This window comes from Asterias amurensis, chromosome 5 (genome assembly GCF_032118995.1).
Source record: "Asterias amurensis chromosome 5, ASM3211899v1".
In the NCBI taxonomy this organism is placed as follows: domain Eukaryota; kingdom Metazoa; phylum Echinodermata; class Asteroidea; order Forcipulatida; family Asteriidae; genus Asterias; species Asterias amurensis.
Window position 1 is genome coordinate 27215161 of NC_092652.1, and position 23548 is coordinate 27238708.

At 35.4% G+C, this 23548-nt stretch overlaps 1 protein-coding gene across 1 annotated transcript; it reads right to left on the minus strand.

Moving 5' to 3' along the window:
• Window positions 1–6709: 6709 nt before the first annotated feature.
• LOC139937737 (cyclin-H-like) lies at window positions 6710–22604 on the minus strand. Its single transcript, XM_071933027.1, has 10 exons — window positions 22351–22604; window positions 21376–21498; window positions 20864–20937; window positions 20222–20423; window positions 19394–19501; window positions 18920–18975; window positions 18259–18329; window positions 15968–16079; window positions 13881–13956; window positions 6710–7677 (listed from the first exon to the last, which is right to left on the minus strand). Exons 1-10 carry the CDS (start codon window positions 22468–22470, stop codon window positions 7636–7638), a joined length of 984 nt encoding a protein of 327 aa, XP_071789128.1. The 5' UTR covers window positions 22471–22604; the 3' UTR covers window positions 6710–7635.
• Between the last annotated feature and the right edge of the window lie 944 nt (window positions 22605–23548).

Consider the following 23548-nt stretch of genomic DNA (forward strand, 5'->3'; position numbering starts at 1 on the left):
AGATTAGCGTGTAGAGAAAACATATTACTCAGCTGAAAATACCCTTTTCAATTTACTAAAAACGCTGTAGTCCTACTCAACATAATGGACTCAACACAATTTTCTTTTACGAATGATCTTTGTGTTAATATTGTCCTTTATATTCATAGTCTCATAGTTTAATAGGGATAAGCCTCTCTTAAAACAAATAGTGTGGTGAAGTGATAATCATGGTCGCCTCCTGTCTTTTGATGTGGTTGGTGTAGTGGAATTTGAGTGCAGCTAGTTTGCCATATTAACACACAAAAATCAATTAACCAAAACAACCCTTATTGACCAAAATAACAAAAGCTTACCAATGCGTAATGGATCGAGTTACGATCTTGGACAATACAATAACTATATCTAGCGGAGGCCGTCCAGGGAAAGGACAAAGTATATTTTTAAATGTCGAAAAAAAAATACGCACTCCCAGACCTTGCTAATTTAAAAGAGACGGCAAAATTGAAAGCAACAAGAAAAAGTAGCGGTGCTTGGGGGGGGGGGGGGGGTAGGGGGCAAGTTGTTTGTCCCCTGCCCCTTGATTAATGCCCTCACTTTCCCAGTCAATTTAGCTAGTTCCCTGATGGCCAGAATTAAATTGAACCCCAAACCACATTAATGTAATTATGATCACGTTCCTCCAGCTACAGAGAAACCTTGCTGTAAATCTGTCATTGGTTGGTCAGCCAATGTTTTTTGAGCAGGACAAAATGGCATTCGCCCCAAAGAAATTTAAGCTTGACCTCAACCCCTAGACCATGCCTAGACTGACAGGCCTGAAGTCGATTTCACCAAGATAGTCCGATTTAGGAACAGTCCTATTCGACGCAGTCCTATAAAAGCACTGGACAACACTATTGGTTATTAAGCACTGGACAACACTATTGGTTATTAAGCACTGGACAACACTATTGGTTATTAAGCACTGGACAACACTATTGGTTATTAAGCACTGGACAACACTATTGGTTATTAAGCACTGGACAACACTATTGGTTATTAAGCACTGGACAACACTATTGGTTATTAAGCACTGGACAACACTATTGGTTATTAAGCACTGGAAAACACTATCGGTTATTACTATAAAAACATTTTAGCTTACAAACTTACTCGGTAAAGATCAATGTAGAGCTGTATAAAACTTTGTGAGAAAGAAGTAATTTTTCACTAAAATATTTTAATATAATTCCAGACCTCAGCTGAGGTCTCGAATTCACGCATCTGAAAGCACATAGCTTGTGCAACAAGGGTGGTTTTTTTTCATCCATTGTTCTCTCGCAACTTCGATGACCAACCGAGTTCAAGTTTTCACATGTTTGGTATTTTATGCATGTTGAGATACACCAAGTGAGAAGACTGGTCTTTGACATTAACCAAAGGTTCCCAGTGCCTTTAAGGCTAGTCCTAAGTTAGGACGAGTAACTTGTCCGAACTGGATATAAGTTTAGTTTTAACTCTTTGTGAAACCCATCCCTGGTATCGCCGTACAAAAGATATTCTAGTCTTTGTACAATTGGGACACAAATATTGTCTGCTCATGGAGGCTAGGCTGGGTTTGGGGGCTGTTTTTGGAACCTGGTTTTGGAGTTGGCCATTGAAGTTGGGCATGGATTGAGTAAAGTGAATGGACAATCTAACTACAAAGTTGATCTATACAAAGCGAGCCAGGTTAATAGTATTTACACATTCATATTTCAACCTTGAGCTCTACATCTCTATCCACTACGGATGCAAATGTGTCCGAGCGGACACAATTGCATTATGCAGCAGCGTCCGGGCGGACCCGATTGCATATGCAAAACCGTCCGGCAGACATTATTGCATATGCAATAACGTTCTCCGGATAGTATTGCATAGAGGACATAAACTGTATGCGACACCAGACTGTGTGTACGGTAGTGATAATACCTTTTCAAGGGTTATGACTTAGGAAGTCCACGGAGATGACCCTGGGTTGGAGGGTGATGACTTTTAGTGTTGCTTTGTGTGTATTTTAAATCATTTCTAAAAGTCGAATAAATCAACGGTACGATTATAACAAACACTGACAATCAGTTTATATTCTTTCGGAGTCTGTTTGTGATATGAATTTTGAGTTGAATTGAGCGAGGTTACCTACATCATTAGAGACATTTTGAAAGGCAACTCAGAAATTGTCATCCAAGTTTGTATCTGAAGAAAAGACAAATCTTTAAGATGGAAACATCTCATAAAGACGTTTGTCTATATAGCTGTAATAAGATGTGGTCGTTTTTGTTTATTTTATTATAGCAGTCTATCATTACAATAAAAATACGTCACACATTTATTTCAATGCCTTGATGTTTGTAAAACAAAGAACACTCAGAGGGTTTTGAAACTTTGCTCGACAGGAAAACAAGACTCTTTGGCAACACCAACTATCTCTCTCATCATAGGGCCCAATTTCATAGCGCTGCTTAGCGGCAGATTTGTGCTTACTGTGCAATTTCCATTTCATAGCGCTGCTAACCGTAAGCACACGAAAAGGCGTGCTTACCTTCCGGTGCTTACTGCACGAGACGGAATGATGTCACAATGCAAATCCATGGAAAACGCGCAATATGGCCGCCCAAGTTTTCTGCTAACCTGTGAAATATGCTTGCCCCTCAGCTAGAGTAAGAACGAAAATTTGCTTATCGTTAAGCAGCGCCATGAAACTGGGCCCTGTTGTGGTGGTTCTGTCTCTTAAAGTTTGCGGCAACATCAAAACTAAAGATATCGGATATAGTTGTGGTGTTTTTTTTTACTTTTTGAAACGAAATCCATGGTTTAACCACGACGTTTCAACCAGCATTTTGGTCAATATGGTGGCATAGTGTGGTGCTTTCCATAGCATTCAAAGCATGGTTTCTATGCATATCAGTTTCTAATAAACTAAGGACAGATCCTCCAATATTTCAGGCGAGGTTTACACACCCTTTTACGTTTTTTGGAAAAGCCGTCCACCGCATGACTGCAATAATATTTGACCCTTTTGATTGACAGCCAACCCGGATGTCTGGAGTGCGGTACTTGACTGAATTATTGCGGGTACACATAGTGTCCTAAGCCCACAGGTCAAGGGGCCAAGACACTTCACACACCCTTCTGCCTTTAATACTCTATGCTTCTCTCTAGCTATATCACCCTAGAACTCCAAGACGCGTTTACACTGGATCCAGAAAAGTGGAGGGCTAACTGGGATTTTAAATATTTAATCGCCCCGTGTAAATTTCTGGAGTATAAATACAACAAAGGTTTTGAGAACACAGTACACTTATGTCATTGGATGAGTAAACAAAAGCAGGAGTTTGTACATGATAACGAGATTATGTCACGAGGATAAGATCGCCCCCAGGGGGAGTAGAGAACCTCAGGTGCACCAATGTGTGGTCAGGGGGTATATTCAATGGGGTCGAGGGGGGGGGGGGGGGGGACTTGAGACTGATTAATATCCGAAATAATGGAGCAGATTTCTGTTCAGACCATGGCACGGGGTAGATTGATTAGATAGTAGATTTTATGGGTTGACCTTTTGGTTTTTTTTTTTTCGGGGGGGGGGGGATTTGAGACCTTTTATTGCAGTATCCGAAAGGAAATATTGGAGCAGAATTCGAGTGCTCAGTAAGGGCCATTCAGATTATTCAATGCTACAAAATTTCGAACTATTTTCGAAAATGTTTCGATCTTGACACAATGAATGGCTTCATAATAATTAGGATCCCCCAGCTAACCGCTGATTTCACAATGACAAGAATAATTATTGTCATCTAGTTACTGAATCACAATTTCTTGATTTGTGTAATTCATAATCATAGACGTTAAACCAATGTTTGTGAGAGAGATTGGTTGTTGCCAGCTTGGTGTTTATATCCCTTGTGGGAGTTTGCCGAGTTCCCTTGATGGGAAGATCATCTAAACAAACAAACAAACAAACAAACAAACAAACAAACAAACAAACAAACAAACAAACAAACAAACAAACAAACAAACAAACAAACAAACAAACAAACAAACAAACAAACAAACAAACAAACAAACAAACAAACAAACAAACAAACAAACAAAAAACAAACAAACAAACAAACAAACAAACACACAAACAAACAAACCTGTACACAGAGGAGCAAAGTAATGTCTCAAATGAAGCATGTATTTTAGATTAAAGGTCTCAAACACCCATCGTTGTCAATGACTTTTACTGGATTAAACAAACAACTTTTACTTTGTACTTAATATAAACCCTTGCCCAATTGTGCTGGTTTTCCCCCAGTTTAAGAGTTTTCCTCCCACATTTAAAACCTCAATGTTAATACTCAGTTATTGCGCTGTGGCATTCGCGTTCTCAACACGTTGTGTTTTAGTTTGTATGCATTTATGCGTATCGTTTATGGTTAGACTATAATCTCGAACAAATTTAAACATATGGATGGGATGTTTCTTTATTGTCATGTTTTAGCTAATACAACAGCTGTTTAGAATAATGTTGAACATCACAGACAATAAAAAGCTATAAAAATTAATTATCTTCATCCATTACCCACTCAAGGGTGTTGCCAGCACATGTGCATTTAATACAATATTGCTTATAAGTTGGCTTTTTGATTAACATAGGCACCACAAATGTAAAAAAATAACTATAATAAAAATTCAAGACATAAATTACTCTTATTTCCAGAAAGAATGTCTATTTTAAAGATTATTTAATTTAGGGGCCACCATGACTTTTACAAATTAGGGATTGACCCCCAAGTGTTTTTTCAAAACCAAAGGTGCAGACCTTTGCCTTAGGTTCCGTCTTCGGTTTCGAAACTGTTTGATTTTGACCATTGCAGACCACGTTTCGAAAAGACAAAGTTTGCAAGGACAATCTTGAAACTACAGGGGTGCTTTCAGAGTTTGTGTTTGGGTTTTGAGTTTACTTCAAAGAATTTGATTCCAGATTTCAACTCGACAGTGATAATTTCCCCGAACGAAAAGTTTCGGTAGGCCTATTCGGTCAGACCATCATCATCATCATCATCATTCTCTGTGGACCATCAAGGGGGACGTAGAGCCGCCCAAACCAGACGATTGCTTGCAGACAGCCACAGCTGCTGTGCCGGCGAGTGGTGGTCGACTTCTAGCTGGCGCAACCAGGTGTTGCGTGGTCGCCCTCTGGGTCTCTTCCAGGCAGGGCCAGGACGTAGACTATGAACATTCGGCATGGGGTAGATTTGATGGGTGGAATGGGGGTTTGGTACTTGTGGGGTGGATTGGGTATGGGCATGGAGGTAGTTCTACCTCCATGGTGTGGGGTACTTGAGAGCACGGAGCAGGACAATCTGTTTCCCTTCCCCAAATTTTGAGAGTGAGTATAGTAACAAGCGAAATAATAGAGTAGAATTCAAGTGTTTCCAGTGTGGTCAGTTTAGGGTCAGACCACGGGGTAGATTGGGGTGAGGTACTTGAGAGCATGAAGGTCCTTCTTCCCCCCGTCTTCCTTTTTTAAGAGTGAGTATTATAAGATTCGCAATAATAGAATAGAATTCAAGCGCTCCCAGTGTGGTCAATTTAGGGTCAGACCACGGGGTAGATTGGGGCTGGGGTACTTGAAAGCATCAAGGTCCTTCTTTCCTCCGTCTTCCTTTTTTGAGAGTATTATAAGATTCGCAATAATAGAGTAGAATTCAAGCGCTCCCAGTGTGGTCAATTTAGGGTCAGACCACGGGGTAGATTAGGGTGAGGTACTTGAGAGCATTTTCCTTCCTTCTTCCTCTATTTCGAGACTAAGTATTATAAGATTCGCAATAATAGAATAGAACTCAAGTGCTTCCATGGGGTCCGTTTACTATACAATACAATCCCCAAAAGGGTCAGATCCGTGGGGTAGATTCGAATGGGTGGGAAGGGGCTGGGGACTTGTGGCTGATATTAATAACAATCAAAGCACTGGAGTAAGTATAGAATCAACAACTTAATTATATCCTCAAGGTACTGGGTAGCCCAGGTTGGACTCCTCTGTTGCACTGACTGACGTCCTACCAGGGCTAGGTACTGGGTAGTGTTGTTTAATGTGATACTGTTATAATGGGATGACCACAGTAAAGATTATCTAGACACACCAAGGTTGAGACAACTGTGGGCTCATTAAGACACACCAAGGTTGAGACAACTGTGGGCTCATTAAGACACACCAAGGTTGAGACAACTGTGGGCTCATTAAGACACACCAAGGTTGAGACAACTGTGGGCTCATTTTAAATACCTGCAGACCAAGGACTTAACAAGGGAAAAGAAAAGGTCTAAAAATGGAATGTCTAAAGACAAGGGTGCTCTACAAGGAAGTATTCGAGAAACTGTTAAGTGCAGAGACAAAGGAAAGAACAAAAGAATGCACCACAAGGATACATTTATAAAAACAAAATTCTGCCCCTTTTTTCGCTGGTTCGTAAAAATGGCCAAGAAAGGGTAAACAATTAAAAACTTATAAACATCAACTGGAGATTTGGGCTTGAAGTTTAACACAAAATCAAATCTTTAAAAAACGTAAATATTCTGAAAAATTATAGTCCTGTTTATTTGTTGTTTTCTGGTGAGGAATATAAGCGGGTCTTAGAGATTTTATAAGTGTTTATCAAACTATACAATTTGTAGTTACCCTTCCTAGATACTTTAAGGTATTCTACTTTAAGGAAACTAACTGTCAATTTGATACAAATCTTATTTATTTTAAATTGACAAATAAGTTCATTCATTAATTATTTCCATACTGGCTTATTGTGACACTGTGTACATCAACAAAGTTTGGATGACATTTGCTGTTTTGCAGATTTGTTAGATAATTGACAAATAACGATTTACCTGAAGTAAAACCCTAAAACCATCACTTCTATAGCGTTTAACCCAAATGCTGCAACTCAAATATTGAGATGATTATTGGTGACATTGATTCTTTTGGTTTTGATCAAGTGAAAGGGATAGCATCATCCCACAAATTGAGACTTGCTTTCTTCAAGAGAAGTTGGAGGCTCAATGAGGTTTTAAGAAAATCCAGTAATCATGAAAGATCCTAAGAAATCACATTTCTACAAGACTCAGATAACACTGACCAGTTTCTTCAATCCTTGATTCGAGATTGATGAGAAATAAGAAACTGTTACTCTACACTGAGGAAGTACCTACTGAGAGATGTTGGCTCTGAATAAGAGTGGTTGATTTAATCTTATTGTTTCATCCAAGGTGTGTTCGTTTCATCTAAGATGTTATAGTCATCAGCAGGAGAAAACAAAGCACACTAGTCAATGCAGCAAGCTCTTCTTCATGTAACTGTTAACACGCAGATCAGAGAGAAGGGGGGGGGGGGGGGGGCGAGGGGGAGCCACTTCACTCAGAACCGTTTTCCCTAGCCCCCAGTAACTAAATTGGAAACAGTTCTAGTATCCTCCTTACTCTCCAAAACAAAACAGGCTGGTACCCGTGACTTTGTTACCTGCGTTCCATTAAGCTACATGTCTTGCATTCGTGGAACAAGTCCAAACAACTCTATCTTTGTATGAGACTTGTCCAATGAGATGAATATCCGAGGAAAGACTCTTCACATCTCGATTGATTTGTTGTCAATATTTAACGTCAAACACTCATCAACAATTCAGCTTCTCTTCGTTTACTCTCCTGCAGAAATAAGAATCAAAGACCATTTCTATTTTAATTGAGCAACGATAAAAACTAAAAGAAAACAAAACCCATACAACACAGTTCATTACTGTGACATCCCATCACCCAGTTATTAAACCTCTTCCAGATAATAATAATAATAATAATAATAATAATAATAATAATAATAATAATAATAATAATAATAATAATAATAATAATAATAATAATAATAATAATAATAATAATAATAATAATAATAATAATAATAATAATAATAATAATAATAATAATAATAATAATAATAATAATAATAATAATAATAATAATAATAATAATAATAATAATAATAATAATAATAATAATAATAATAATAATAATAATAATAATAATAATAATAATAATAATAATAATAATAATAATAATAATAATAATAATAATAATAATAATAATAATAATAATAATAATAATAATAATAATAATAATAATAATAATAATAATAATAATAATAATAATAATAATAATAATAATAATAATAATAATAATAATAATAATAATAATAATAATAATAATAATAATAATAATAATAATAATAATAATAATAATAATAATAATAATAATAATAATAATAATAATAATAATAATAATAATAATAATAATAATAATAATAATAATAATAATAATAATAATAATAATAATAATAATAATAATAATAATAATAATAATAATAATAATAATAATAATAATAATAATAATAATAATAATAATAATAATAATAATAATAATAATAATAATAATAATAATAATAATAATAATAATAATAATAATAATAATAATAATAATAATAATAATAATAATAATAATAATAATAATAATAATAATAATAATAATAATAATAATAATAATAATAATAATAATAATAATAATAATAATAATAATAATAATAATAATAATAATAATAATAATAATAATAATAATAATAATAATAATAATAATAATAATAATAATAATAATAATAATAATAATAATAATAATAATAATAATAATAATAATAATAATAATAATAATAATAATAATAATAATAATAATAATAATAATAATAATAATAATAATAATAATAATAATAATAATAATAATAATAATAATAATAATAATAATAATAATAATAATAATAATAATAATAATAATAATAATAATAATAATAATAATAATAATAATAATAATAATAATAATAATAATAATAATAATAATAATAATAATAATAATAATAATAATAATAATAATAATAATAATAATAATAATAATAATAATAATAATAATAATAATAATAATAATAATAATAATAATAATAATAATAATAATAATAATAATAATAATAATAATAATAATAATAATAATAATAATAATAATAATAATAATAATAATAATAATAATAATAATAATAATAATAATAATAATAATAATAATAATAATAATAATAATAATAATAATAATAATAATAATAATAATAATAATAATAATAATAATAATAATAATAATAATAATAATAATAATAATAATAATAATAATAATAATAATAATAATAATAATAATAATAATGATATCAAAGTCTTATATAGCGCACGTATCTACCAAACAAGGTACTCAAGGCGCTGAGTATATACAAACTTCCAGAAAGGTTCCAATGCACACAAGTCAAACTATCACAGGCCTGTATGCTTTATTTCTGAAAGGGCAAGGGCACCAAGGCATTTTCTCATTGCTAAAGGGCACCCTATGAGGAAAGTGTAAAGTTCGACTGGAGCATTTCAAGGGCATCAAGGAAATGACCAGGGGGCATGGAGACAATCGCCTTCCTTGCCTCCGTGAAGTAACAGGCCTGCTGGAAATAAATTGTTATACTCTTGAACACCTTGTATGCTGTAACCCCAAAAAATTATTACATAGAATACACTATCTTGATAGGTTTTTAAAGTACTGATTATTAAGAATTGTAGCACAACAAGATAGGTGTCCACAACTGACGTAAAGTATTTTTTTAATAGCGATCCTAATTAGTGATCTTAGGATAAAATAGAATCCAATTAACACTTCTTAAAATCACAGTACACGTTTGGTAATTGTCAAAGACCAATGTTCTCACTTGGTGTATCCCATCATAACCATAAAATAACAAACCTCTAAAAATTTGGCAACAATTGGTCATCGAAGTTGCAAGAAAATTATGAAGCTAAAAATACCGTTGTTAGACGAATTTGTGTGATTTAAAATAGGAATAAAAGACTTCTAGCTAGAAGTCTTTTAATTTTTTTTTAGTGAGAAATGACCTCTTTCTCAAAAACTATGTTACTTCAGAGGGAGTCATTTCCCACAATGTTTTACCTATCAACTGCTCTCCAATGCTTGTTACCAAGTCAGTTTTTAAGTTAATATTTGTTTTGAGTAATTACCAAACAGGTACCTTCCCTTTAAAGGGTAGTTTTTTTTAAACAAGAACAAGAAAAGAAACAAAGTTCTCTTGTCAAACAGAAATAAGTTTAACTTCATATCAGTGACATAGACCTCAGCGTTGACAAATCTTGTAGATCATTACCACATCTGGTTAAAGCATTAGTTGAGAGTAATATGCAATTTGTGACATTTACTGACAGACACAAGTGGCATGGGAGAGATTTGCTTTCATCATATTAGAAATCTTAAACACACCCATACACCTAACAGGTGCTTACACAAAAACCTTTTATTTAAACAATGGGGAAAATTCCCCGGAAAGCCATTCATTCTCCCAACCCATCGTTCTATAACGACCAGGATTCACAGATTATTGACACTCCTTATGTTCGACAATCACGGTCATTCAATCATTACCTCATCACCATAGTAACGCTTTCCATACAAGCAAACATCTGATGACCAATTGAGTCGAAACCTTCACATGTTCGTTATTTTCTTTATCTGTATCTGTCACATGAAGTGTTGATACTGGTTTTTGACAAGGATCAATGTTGTCCACTATGCTTAATTGATATGACACGTTGTAAAACACTTAGAGAGAAAGTAATTTTTTTAGAAAGTAATTTTAAGAAATGTTTGTAGATGTAGTTATATACCTTAAACTAACCTGTGTAAATGTCATTTCAAAAGGTAGTAGTGTTTGTACAGCTATGTCTTTATTATCACCAAATTTTCTCACATATTATCTTGTGATTATTTGACAAACTGTACTTAATTAATAGCATCGCAAGTCCTGTTCTATCACCCCCATTCTGAAACAACTACACTGGCTCCCTATCTCTCAACCAATCATCTTCAAGCTGATGCTCGTTGTCCACAAAGCACTTAATGGCAAGGCTCCCCACTATATTTCTGAACTGCTTCAAATTTACACTCCATCAAGGAATCTTCGATCAAGTTCCATGCTTCTCCTCATTGAATCCAAGTCTCGACACTCATGGGGTGACAGGTCTTTTTCTTCAGCTGCGCCACGCATCTGGAACTTAATCTTAGATCTTGTCTTTATACCACAAAATTCAAATCTCTTCTCAAAACTTATCTTATGTCACAGGTTTTCAAGGACTAATTTTGTTGTGTCTGTTTTTCTTTGTTTTTGGTTTTACTGCGCCTTGAACACCCAGCAGGGTGGATATGTGCGCATTTCAAGTCTTATTATTATTTTTATTATTATTATTATTATTATTATTATTATTATTATTATTATTAAGTGTTGTATGATTTGACTTGGTCAAGCGTGTTTTTAACAACTTAGGGAACAAATTAGCTCATTGCTTTGGCCCAGATACCACTCCCCCCAGGACCTAAATAATCTACTCGCTTAAAAAAGAAACAATAGCATATCTCCCCCTTCACACAAACACCCTGGGGGGAACCTAAAGATCACCATTTATTTCTTTCCACCTGTTAATCCATTCAACGTCTACCTCTAAGGATCAAACTTCAAAAGTTTCACGCTAATCTCTTTTTGAAAAACATCCCAAATAAGTTGTTAAGGAGACAGGTAGGGGGTAAATTATTGCACTTGTTATTTTGAAGTCAAACAGCTTATTCAGTGGAGTGACAAAGCTGATTTTGAAGTATTCTCAACCTAATGGACACACATGATGAAACCTGATCAATAGAAAGTTCTCATTTTTATTTTGGATTGTTTTGTTGTGCCTTAGGGTTGAGTTGACTTTCCCATGAATGATTGATGTTCATCGTTGAAATTGTTATTAATTTCTAAAGTGTGCTTTAAAAACGATATTTTATTGCTTTGTTGTTAACTACGATCAGTGATTGAAAATAAATTGTCATACGCCCTGGGTGGCGTCGGAGGAAAGCACAAAATGTTTGATCCATGATGAAAAGAAAAGTAAAAAGTGGAAATGGCGTCGCATAATGGCGTCGCATAAAATGGCGTCGCATTTCAGACCTACATGTAGCAGAGTCTTTTTCATTTAACCGATGAGAAAGATATAACTAGGGTAAAAATGTGAGTTCAGAACTATTTCCTGCATTAATTTGGTCAATTTATTTACCTAATTTGAAAGTATGAAGGAAATATATAAAGGGTTGCTTTACTTTTTTTCAAAACCAGAGGAAAAAAAGCGACACGAAGGTGACTATAGCAGCCATAAATAAATACTAAATATAACCATTCACGATACAACCTTACTCTAATTCTCTAAAACTGTCAAGAAATGATTCATATCATAAATAGGACTCTGCACTAATGCTAAAAATAGACTCTAAGTACCGAATCACAGACTAATGTTTTAAATTCCAAGAACATCAAGAATGGTATTTGGTCATTGGGAAAAAGAGGAAAATTTTATCGAGCACAACGGCTGACCTACGTGTATACAAGGTGTAGGCTTTAATTTTCATATATTTTAAAAGCAATTTAATTGTTCAGACCTTTCCCAAGGGAAACAAAAATTGAAAATCGGACTAAAGTAGGAAGAATATCGTGTCTGGAACATTACCAAGTTTTAAGTTTACTCGCGAAACTGACTCAACTACTAGTACAGGCAATCTTACAGATCAAGTTTGTGGGGTCCAGCCATTATTGGTTTTTTATTCCCTTTTCTAAAGAATTCCTCCGTTAGGTCCAAAATGAACAAAGGACATTGTTTGTGGGGTCTATTTTTCCGCTGTGTAACGACCCCACAATGGTTTGTGAGTAAGAACAGTTTGGCGCACTGATCATGCGGTGGTCGCAATCATGGTGGAATGCTTTTCTAATGGCTGAGCATTTTTATCAAATATGATGTCATTTAGTTCGGAGTGCTAGTGGTTATTTTTCATACTCATTTTTTCATTTTTTTCCCATAACTAAACATATATAAAATTTGTAACATAGAATAACAAACCCAATACACAACAACCACAACAACAATTTCTGGTTTAAATATTCACCCTCGAAATATTACACCAAAAACAAAATCAAGTCTGGAAGTACGGTTCCTACCACACAAAAACTTATGGTCTTTAAACTTATGAAAACAGCAAGCTCTGTGGAATACGAATGATGAAATCTGAGTATAATAATATTACTTTCACAAAAAACCTGTGTTTGCTTACAAAGATCAACACTCAAGTTTTAGAATGCTTTGTCATGTTAGTTTATTGCGTTGTGAGCTCTTTGCCTGTAGTAGGTCATGCATCTATTGAACTACAATGTAACCATGGTAACACATTTGTTCACCAAGTTGTTAATCAACAATGGAAGTTAAGTGTTGTCAATAAAAATATTACAGCATGTACTTGCAGGAAAGTAAACAGAGCAATAACAACTGGGATATCTTTTGTGGTGGGTGCAAATACCAAACACCAACTCACAGAAAAAAAAGGTTGCAAACAAGACAACAAAAGATGTATTATATTTATTGGTGGTTGCCAACCGGTAGAAATCGGCCAGTCAAGGCACCCCCGAACAAAGATGTTGACAACATAGGGAGCCCGCCAACATAGGGCTCGATAGCTCAGTTGGTAGTCTATGGTAAAGCGCCCGCACTTTAATTTGGAGGTCGATGGTTCGAGTGTCACTCTAGTCAATTTATCTTTGTTCAACCTCAACTCTTTTAAAATTTACCCACTCAGTTTCCCTTGTAGTTTATATTTATTCTCAATGATCAGAAGACTGGTGGGGGGGGGAGATTGGAATGATTGTGAACTTGAAGACATCAACAGAGAAAAAGTTAAAGGACTCTCGTCGTACCAACCTCATTTTGTGTGTAGTTTTCTAGTGTGAAGTCTTCATCTTCTGCATCCAGTAATTCTTGGACCTTCTTCTTGTAACTGAATTGGAAATAACAATATAGAAGAATTAGAGATCTTTTAAACTGTATCGAGAGATAAAGATATGACATAGAGCCCGGGGCAGTGACATTAGCATGGGGCCGGTAAACTCAAGACCAAACAAGTCCAGCAGCCGCTTTTATAAAACTTTACGCAGTTATAAAACTGTCTATACAAGCCTGATACTTTAAAGCCATTGGACACTTTCGGAACATAATTTTTTTTAAAGTTCACAGATTTACAAATAACTTACAGGGTTTACAGAAGGTAATGGTGAAAGACTTCTCTTGAAATATTATTCCATGAAATGCTTTACTTTTTGAGAAAACATTAAAACAATATCAATTCTCGTTATCGAGAATTACGTACTTATTTTAATCACATGTCATGACACGACGAAGTGTGCGGAAACAAGGGTGGGTTTTCTCCCGACTCCGTTGACTAATTGAGCCTAAATTTTCACAGGTTTGTTATTTGATATAGAAGTTGTGACACACGAAGTGTGGGCCTTGGACAATACTGTTTACCGAAAGGGTCCAATGGCTTTAACTGAGGCAATCACCTTAATGCCCCTGGTCAATCTTCATAGAGCTATACATAACTCAGAAAAGGAAAAAACCTTGCCCTAACCACAGCAAAGATATCATGCCTCTTGCACTTGGAAGCTTTTAATAAAGCAGCTCACATGGGTGCATTTTAATTGCTCCCACAAAGTTTTAGTAGTCCACATTCTAAACATGTATTTTTTTTATGTATAAATGGTCAATCACAAACAGTTTAATGGCCAAATGAAATTGCATTCACACAGTCAAAAATAAATTTACTCCTTTTTTTTCCAAAATCTATTATTCACATCTGAAAAGGAAGAAATGTAGGTTGGGCAGATTTGAGAAGCCCACAGGGTAAATGGTGTTTACTGGCCCATAGCAGTTTTGACTAGACAATAAACGCTGGGCTAGAGTTAAAGGCAGTGGACACTATTGGTAATTACTCAAAATAATTGTTAGCTTAAAACCTTAATTGTAAACAAGTAATGGGGAGCTGTTGATAGTATAAAACATTGTGAGAAACGGCTTCCTCTGAAGTGACGTAGTTTTCGAGAAAGAAGTAATTTTCCATGAATTTGATTTCGAGACCTCAGATTTAGAATTTGAGGTCTCGAAATCAAGCATCTGAAAGCACACAACTTCATGTGACATGGGTGTTTTTTCTTTCATAGTTATCTTGCAACTCCGACGACCAGTCGAGCTCTAATTTTCACAGGTTTGTTATTTTATGCGTATGTTGAGATACACTAAGTGAGAAGACTGGTTTTTGACAATTAGTATCCAGTGTCTTTAAGGGTAAGCCCTGCTATGTTGTAATTGAGCACACTATAGCCTATGGCTACGGCTATGGCTATTGCTAAGGGTGCTGCTAAGGACATCCTATACTTCAATGCGAAACAGGGCGATCTAGCCGCAGCCGTAATCTTATTCATTGGCATATTTCTGCCGTGATTTACTGCCGTTTGTCAATCTACACCTTTAGGTCTGGTATTTCACAGTGGTAAGCGGAGCCAAGGCCTCAACGATGCCCTGGTCATGCCCTTGGTGTCAACAGATCACCACCCCTACCTCCTTGAAGAAGTGGTGGACTACTTCCAAATGACAGAAGTATATCAGGCCGTTTTGGGGGGATGGGGATGGGGTATTTTGTCCCAACCATTTTGGTTGGCAATGTAGGGCAGGGATACTATTTCAATAACCATGCTCCCAAAAACATGGCTTAATAAAATGGTCATGCATGTCCTTGAACAGCTTCTTAAAGGATTGTTTTTTTTTAATACAATTGTTTTTGCTTAGCAAAAAATGAGTTGGTCCCCTTCACAGCATAGTAAACTTAAGGTATTTTGGTACATGTTTGTGCTTAGCAAACTATGGTGCTTACAGGCTTTATGAAATTAGGCCTTAGTCACAAGGAAAATGTTTGGCTTAGTGTTTTCCGAGTTCTGCTACTAATCTTGACTTACATCGCACTGTCTGGATTGAGTTCTTGGTTGAGACATTGGTCCAACTTCTTCTCCAGACTCTTCACTACTTCGATGTTTAGAGGAGGAATGTTACTCACTAAGTAACGGATTTCTGAGAAAACAAACACAGACAAAGAAATATCGTAGCGTCATTCGTTATCGACCCTCATATGTTTTCGGTCCCCAACTTTGATTCCTGTTTACCGCGAAATTGTGCAAGCTGCACCGGTGACAGAAGCTATGCAGTTTACTCACGGTCTGTATTTTCATCAGGCTTAATCATGCTGAGAATAAAGTTTCCTGTCGTTGGTTATGCTCAAACATTTATAAAATGATTGATTTTTGGTACTAATCACTAGTGCATTATTATGCCAACATTCAAGTGAGTCAAAGAAACATCATCCAACCTCGAAAGTTCAAAACAAAATTACTATCCGCTAGTTTGAGTTTCATTCTGCTTTAGTCACTAGATGGATCACGTGAGGTGGTTACTATTTGGGATTCTATGGTGCGCAAATGTGGGGAAAATATTAAAATATTTTAAGTGAAAATGACAACAATTTTTTTTATTTATTTACTGCATAACTGTTATAAATTCCGATAAGCGTAATAAATATTAAGTCTACATTTAAGAGAAAATATCATAGATTGGTTTCTTATCTCCTGAAACCAAACATTACTGGTCTGAAATGGGGAGAAACGGATTGTTATGAAGTGTGAGTGCATCAAGGGGGTGGGGTGTTTTACTTTCATGCCTTATGATATCTCTGGATAGTAGCCATAATGCCTTAGGACAAAAATGTAATTAAATTTGTTAAGTACTAATTAAACAATATTTTTGATTTACTTTGCCCGCCATACAAGCTTCTGAATATTCAATAAAATACCAACCAATGAAAAGTGTGAAAACATATGGCATTGCTCCAATGTCGTGCATGCACAAGCACTGTTAATGGCGGACTGTCTCTCGCAACGTAAAACCAAAACTTTAAAAATTTCAACACACCATGAAGTGAAAGTGTTATTGTTAAAAAATTGGAAAGATGATTTGAAAAAAAAAATTAAGTTTTGATTGTGAACAATTTTCCTGTTATCCTACTGAAAACACATGACATGAGGATAGTTAATGGCCTGACGTATCAACCCTAGCAGAGTCTTTCTCAAAAGCCAAATATACACTCACAAAAATATCCGCTGTTAATACTTCACATACAAATAGTCTGAAAAACACGACATCGTTAACTAACTAGGATCATTTAACATAGTTATAGTAAGACTAGTACCATGTTTTCAACAAAACTCTATCTTACATGTATTTGATTTTTTCAAATAATTGTATTCAAGTGAAATAGTTTAGGCTAAATTTTTAGATATTTTGTTCAGCTGGTGTTTTGTGAGAGACATTTTTAAGTTTAAAGTGTGAACATTCTTGATTAAAATCTACGCAAACGAAGTTATGACAAAACTGAGCCATGGTCAACAAAATATAAAAATAAAAGGTTTATCAAACCCTGATCTAGAACCTTTTGTACATTATATTAACAATATTATTAGTGGATTCTTAAAGGCAGTGGACATTATTGGTAGTTACTCAAAATAATTATTAGCATAAAACCTTACTTGGTGACGAGTAATGGGGAGAGGTTGATGGTATAAAACATTGTGAGAAACGGCTCCCTCTGAAGTGCCATAGTTTTTGAGAAAGAAGTAATTTTCCATGAATTTGATTTCGAGACCTCAGATTTAGAACTTGAGGTCTCGAAATCAACCATCTAAACGCACACAACTTTGTGTGACAAGGGCGTTTTCTTCTTTCATTATTATCTCGCAAGTTCGATGACCAATTGAGCTCAAATTTTCACAGGTAGGTTATTTTATGCATAAGTTGAGATACACCAACTGTGAAGGCTAGTCTTTGAAAATTACCAAAAGTGTCCACTGCCTTTAAACAGCGCTCAAATCTGTCACACAGTGACACTTTTGACATTATTCCCCTGGTCACTGGGCCATTTATTTCTCCCTTAAACAATCTAAGCTTCCTGGGGAGTAGACATCCTGTGCTGCTAAGTAGCACACAAAGCTAAATCATTCACAAGAACCATCTATGACCCCACATGTATCCATTAACATGTACCCTTGTGTGAAAAGAAGCAATGACAGTTAAGCGTCTTACTCAAGGACACAAGTGACATGACGAGGATTCAAACCCACACCCTAGGTCTTAAGTCTGATGCATTAAAACCCTCGACCACAACACAACCACAACACACCTCATGTTGTGAGAAACTTACTTTTTATGGACATGACTAGTTCTTTAAGATCTTCTTTCTTTCCACTACTGAGCAAGAAATCCGTCACATACCTGGTCAGAAAAAAAGAAAAACTCATCATCTGGGGAAAAGTGCCCCAAAGTGACAAACTTTATGTAAGATCCTTGTAAGCACATTGCAACTTTCATTGTATAAATAGCGCCCTCTAGGGTTGAAACATGTCATTCAGTAAACATTAAATGCCAGGTATGCCTTGGAGAACTTGTTCCATGGTTCTTTGCCACATGGCAGGTGCAGACGCTACACCAAAGGCTAGGCAGTTGAAAGCAAAGAGTCCCTTGTGGGTGTTGATTGTGAGTAACTTATTGGAGTCACAGGGTCCATCACCATATGTAGGTAAGCTTGACGTAGATCAAGTTTGCTGTATCTCTGTCCTCCCGAAAGTGTTGCAAAGACATCTTCTACTCTCGGCAAGGAGTAGTGATCAATTATTATATTTTGATTCACTGTCACTTTAAAGTCACCCAAAGGCGGACATCACCTTATGTTTGAACCTTTGCATAATGTGGAAAACAAGAAGTAACTATAACTAGTAAACCTGTAGGTACACCCATTTGAAAGTCTTTTGTGTAAATCTTTTCATCTCAAGAGCAGATAAAAGACTGCCAATTCTTAAACTCACTTATCAATGTTGACTTTCTGTCTTCCTGCACTTGTAACAAGAGCCGCTAAGGAAATCTGTAAAGAAACAAAATAAGATGCACATTAAGAAAGTTGTGAAGAATCAATTCATCTGACACAAATTGTACTCATTAACACCACCTGAATTTCTATAACTTTATTAGCAAATTGAACAAATGGTACTTTGGTACCAATGTTGTTTGATTTTGTAATCATAGTAATTGGAAGAAACATTTCCAGTCCAGACACCAGATAAGCCATTACATGGACTTACAAGTATGTCTTACATGGTCTTACAAGTATGGAAGTGTCGTGGCCGAGCTGTTAAGAGCACCGAATTCAAACTCTGGTGTTTCTGATCAGCAGAGTGTGAGTTCGAATCCCCAGCCGTGACACTTGTGTCCTTAAGCAAGACACTAAACCATTGCTTCGTTCTTCGTACTGACTTGGGAGGAGTACAGGTGAATGTTTTTACCTGAGATGGTGAGTACAGGAGGCTGACGTTACTTGCAAGGGACCTGTGAAGAAACTCCTCTGCTGATTTCCTCAGTTGTTCTGGGTTCTCTAGTGATGGAAAACGTGTCTGAAAACAAATATAGAATCAATTTCTTGTATACAAAGTTTCAAGCAAAGGACAGGTATTACGCACTGCAGAATATGAACTGTAAATTACACATTTTTGCAACTTAATGTTCACATAATTAACAGTCCTAACTGTTTTACTTTATGCCCGTCTCACAGATTAATAAATTCAGAAAAAGAAAGTTTCTTTAACACTGTGCAGTCAATCAGGTAGAGATTCTTATCCTAATCTACATGCAAGGCTCTGGTCGAGGGTGGGATTCACACCATGGACTGCTGTGGTGAATCTAATGGGAAGCCCAACCTTACCCAATGAGAGTAGTCTCAATATTATTGGTCAGTGAAACAATATCATATCTTCTAAAATAGCATCTCTGTTACATGCAAGTTTGAAAGTGCCAAAATGTCATATCTCAGTTTAAATATCCTGGATGTAACAAACCTATAGAAGCTTAGATGTCTTTTGTTGCAGATACGATGAGATAATTGAGATAATGATAATAAACAGCACTTATAAGAGCACAGTATCTGACATATAATGCCTTAATAGAGATGCAATATTTCAGGCTTGGAACTACACAGAGACCACAGGCTCCATGGCCTGTCCTGTTGCCCTGGAATTGGCCATAGTGCCCCTTCACAAATTGTTAAAATAGCCGAGCTCTTTCAAAAATGAGGTTCTACACTTGATATTTTTGAACAGATGCAACGATATATTTACCTTAATATCAATAAGAAATCCCTCTAGTGGTCTGAATAAATTATGTATAGTCAGATGAAAGTCAAGTTGTTGCATAACGAGTAACTCGTGACCTAATATAAGCTCTGCTGCCCTCTCTTGGTCAGCGCTGAGATTTCCACAGAATTGCGTAATGGAGACATTGAATTCTTCTATCTTACAAGCAAGATACACACACGTCAACCTGTAAAGAAAAAGTCACCAGTTTTAAAACTTCTTGATCAGGAAAATACATTTGATTAAGTATTTAACTTTTATTTCCACAGAACTCTGGAAGTACTGAGAATACACAGTGCTTACACCAGGTTAGAACAGAAAATAAGGTCAGGAAATCTGGTAAAATTACCTCAAGGAAAAAATAACAAAAATTGGAATGGTTTAGGCAGTTAACCCTGAGCAAGTATTCAGTTGCGAATAATGTTTTTGAAGTAGGGGTTGAAACATTAATATCGTAAGAAAATTTGTTATTGCTTAAAAGGTTGGTAATGAGTATTCTAATTATTTTTCATTTATTGTTATTATTCTAAGACCAATGAGGTTAGAGCGGCGTCTTCTCCAGTAACAATCTTATAGTTCTAGGAGTAGGTCAGGGGTGGAAGGGGGGGGGGGGGGTAACATCCTTACATAATAAACTTAGGATGATAATCCATCACTGTGTTGCGCAGGTAGAATCTCTTGAAATATGCACATGATGTACCCTGTAAAGACAGCAAAACAAAATCACTTGTGAAATTTATGGATTTTAATGCTAGTTTGGCAAATCTTTAGCCCGTCGAGGGCGAGCTGTTCACCCTTGAAAATTAAGTAAAAGCAACTAAGTCACTGGAGTTTGTTTTTTTTAAATCCAAGGTCCAATTTTATGACGTTTCTTACGCAGAAAATATTGCTAAACAATTTATGCTAAAGAAAGTGAACAGGAGACCAGTCACAAATCGTACAGAAAACGTGGTAGTTTGGCTCGTAACCTTATTCTAGTACCCAGCGATAAGTATAATTCTTTTGTTTTTAGCTACTTTTGCAAAAGGAAACTCTATTAGAATATCTTAATTAAAGACAATGGAAAACTGTCAAGGGCATCAAGGGGCATAACCTCTGTGTACTTACTGGCCTTGGCATGGTATGTTCTTATTACTTACCTTAACACTTGGTGGCATTGGGGGCTCAAATCTTCGGCAGAAATCTCGCAGTAGATGTTCATAATGACGACACAAAATGTATTCCTCATTTGCAGAAAGGAAAAAAGATCCTGGATCTTTCCTCTGTCAAAGAAAATCATTGAATGATTCATAAATACCTCGGACTGTTTCAAGTCTCTGATTGGTCAACACCCGATCACATGGGGATGTATTAACGGGCGGTATAAAGACCGGCTTTGGAAACTAGCGAGTAAATGGCCCCTAAACCTACATTGTGTACAACTAGTTTCACTTTGCACTGTGCGAGGTAATGACCTTGGTTGGTGGCTGGCACTGTTAACGGACCTCCTCACACTGTTATTCCCTAATTATTGCTTCTTACATTGTAAATACATTAATATAGGCCTAGGTGTCATTGGGATTTGATAATATTAATATTGCAACTACTAAGCCTGATTATCAATGTCATTATTTAAAGATTCATTAAACTATTTGTTAACTTAACCATTTCCTTCCTCCATACCATGATTTAACTAAAACTTTCTATCTATCTATCTTCCAATTGAGTACATCCCTCCAGTTCCATAGGAGTAATTTTTTTTTTTTTTCTAAATGTTTATAATAGACCTTGCACATGACGTCATTTCAGTACGGCGCCCTCGCCTTGAGAGAGGTCAAAAGGAGGTTGTTCATTGGCCAATCTATGTGCGTTTTGATTGTTTCGTCACCGTTTGACCTCAAAGATGGCGGCTGGATGACGTCAATGCATAAGGTCTATTATTATTATATATAATATAATCTTTACATTACTTTAGTTGCAATGATCGCGAACCTCTGGCCACTGACCAGTTTAATACTATAGGTACCAGCTGGGTTAGGAATGATCATCTCAACTACAAACTACTTGGGAAAGTAGGCCCTACCATACATAGGCCATTTCTACCTCCATGCTGAGCTAGTATTTTTTAAACAAACCTTTGCTGAGATAAGATGATGTCGTTCTTGGAATCGAGTATTGCATTCTTGTCTGAGAATTTCTACATCCTTTTCGCTGCTGAATGTCCAGCATCTCTTCTGAGTGCTGCTCTGAAACATCACAAAGCTGAGGCTAACAGAATGATACTCATGAAAAAATATATCATTTATTGTGAGACCGTCTGCAACTTTTCAAGTTCAAAATGAAAGGCAAATGAACTAACTTATCTCACATTCAACAAAACCATGTTTTGATTTTGATTTAGTACAGCAAAACCATATAAAGTATGGTTACATTTCCTTTATTATTACTTTTCTTCATTCATGAGTAAAGGGTACCTGACTATTTTTTTCTCGACCTAGAGAGGGCGCAAACACGGACGTTTGGTAGTTTAATGTTCCCTTTTCTGAAGAATGTTTTTGTGGGGTACCACAAGAACAAAGAAACCCTTGGGTTGCATTGTTTCATTGTTAAAGTGGCCATCGTAGGGGTGGGTCAGGGACTGTTTAAACAACTTAGTTATCAAGTTAAACTTTAGCTTACCTAATTATGTGGGCCCAATCACTTTATTGTGGTTAGGGTTTCAAAAAGTGAAAGTGAACAACAGGTCTTTTTGTAAATTCATTCCCACACCAAACATTGTTTGAAATAAACACACCACAGACCCAACCTGTGAACACTTTATCAAAAGATCTACTTTTTTATTTAAAACTTTTTCTAAAAGAAGTTTTTTTTACTCTGAGCTTTTTTGCGCACATTATACAAACTTTCAATAATGTTCGAAAATAGTTATTGGTCTTTCTCGTCTTCGACAGTCCCTTGTTATGAGCTACATATACACATATGAGCTACATATAACAAATGAGATTTCACTATTTTTTCAATTGAAAATAAATTGCATATTCTCTTTAAAGCCATTATACATTTTCAGTAAACAGTATTGTCCAAGTCGCACACTTCGTGTATCACAACTTATACATAAAATAACAAACCTGTGAAAATTTAGGCTCAATCGGTTATCGGAGTCGGGAGAAAATACTGGGAAAACCCACTCTTGTTTCCGCGCGTTTCGCCGTGTCATGACATGTGTTTCAAATAAATCTGTAATTCTCGCTAACGAGAATTGATATTGTTTGAATGTTTTCTCAAAAAGTAAAGCATTTCATGGAACAATATTTCAAGAGAAGTCTTTCACCA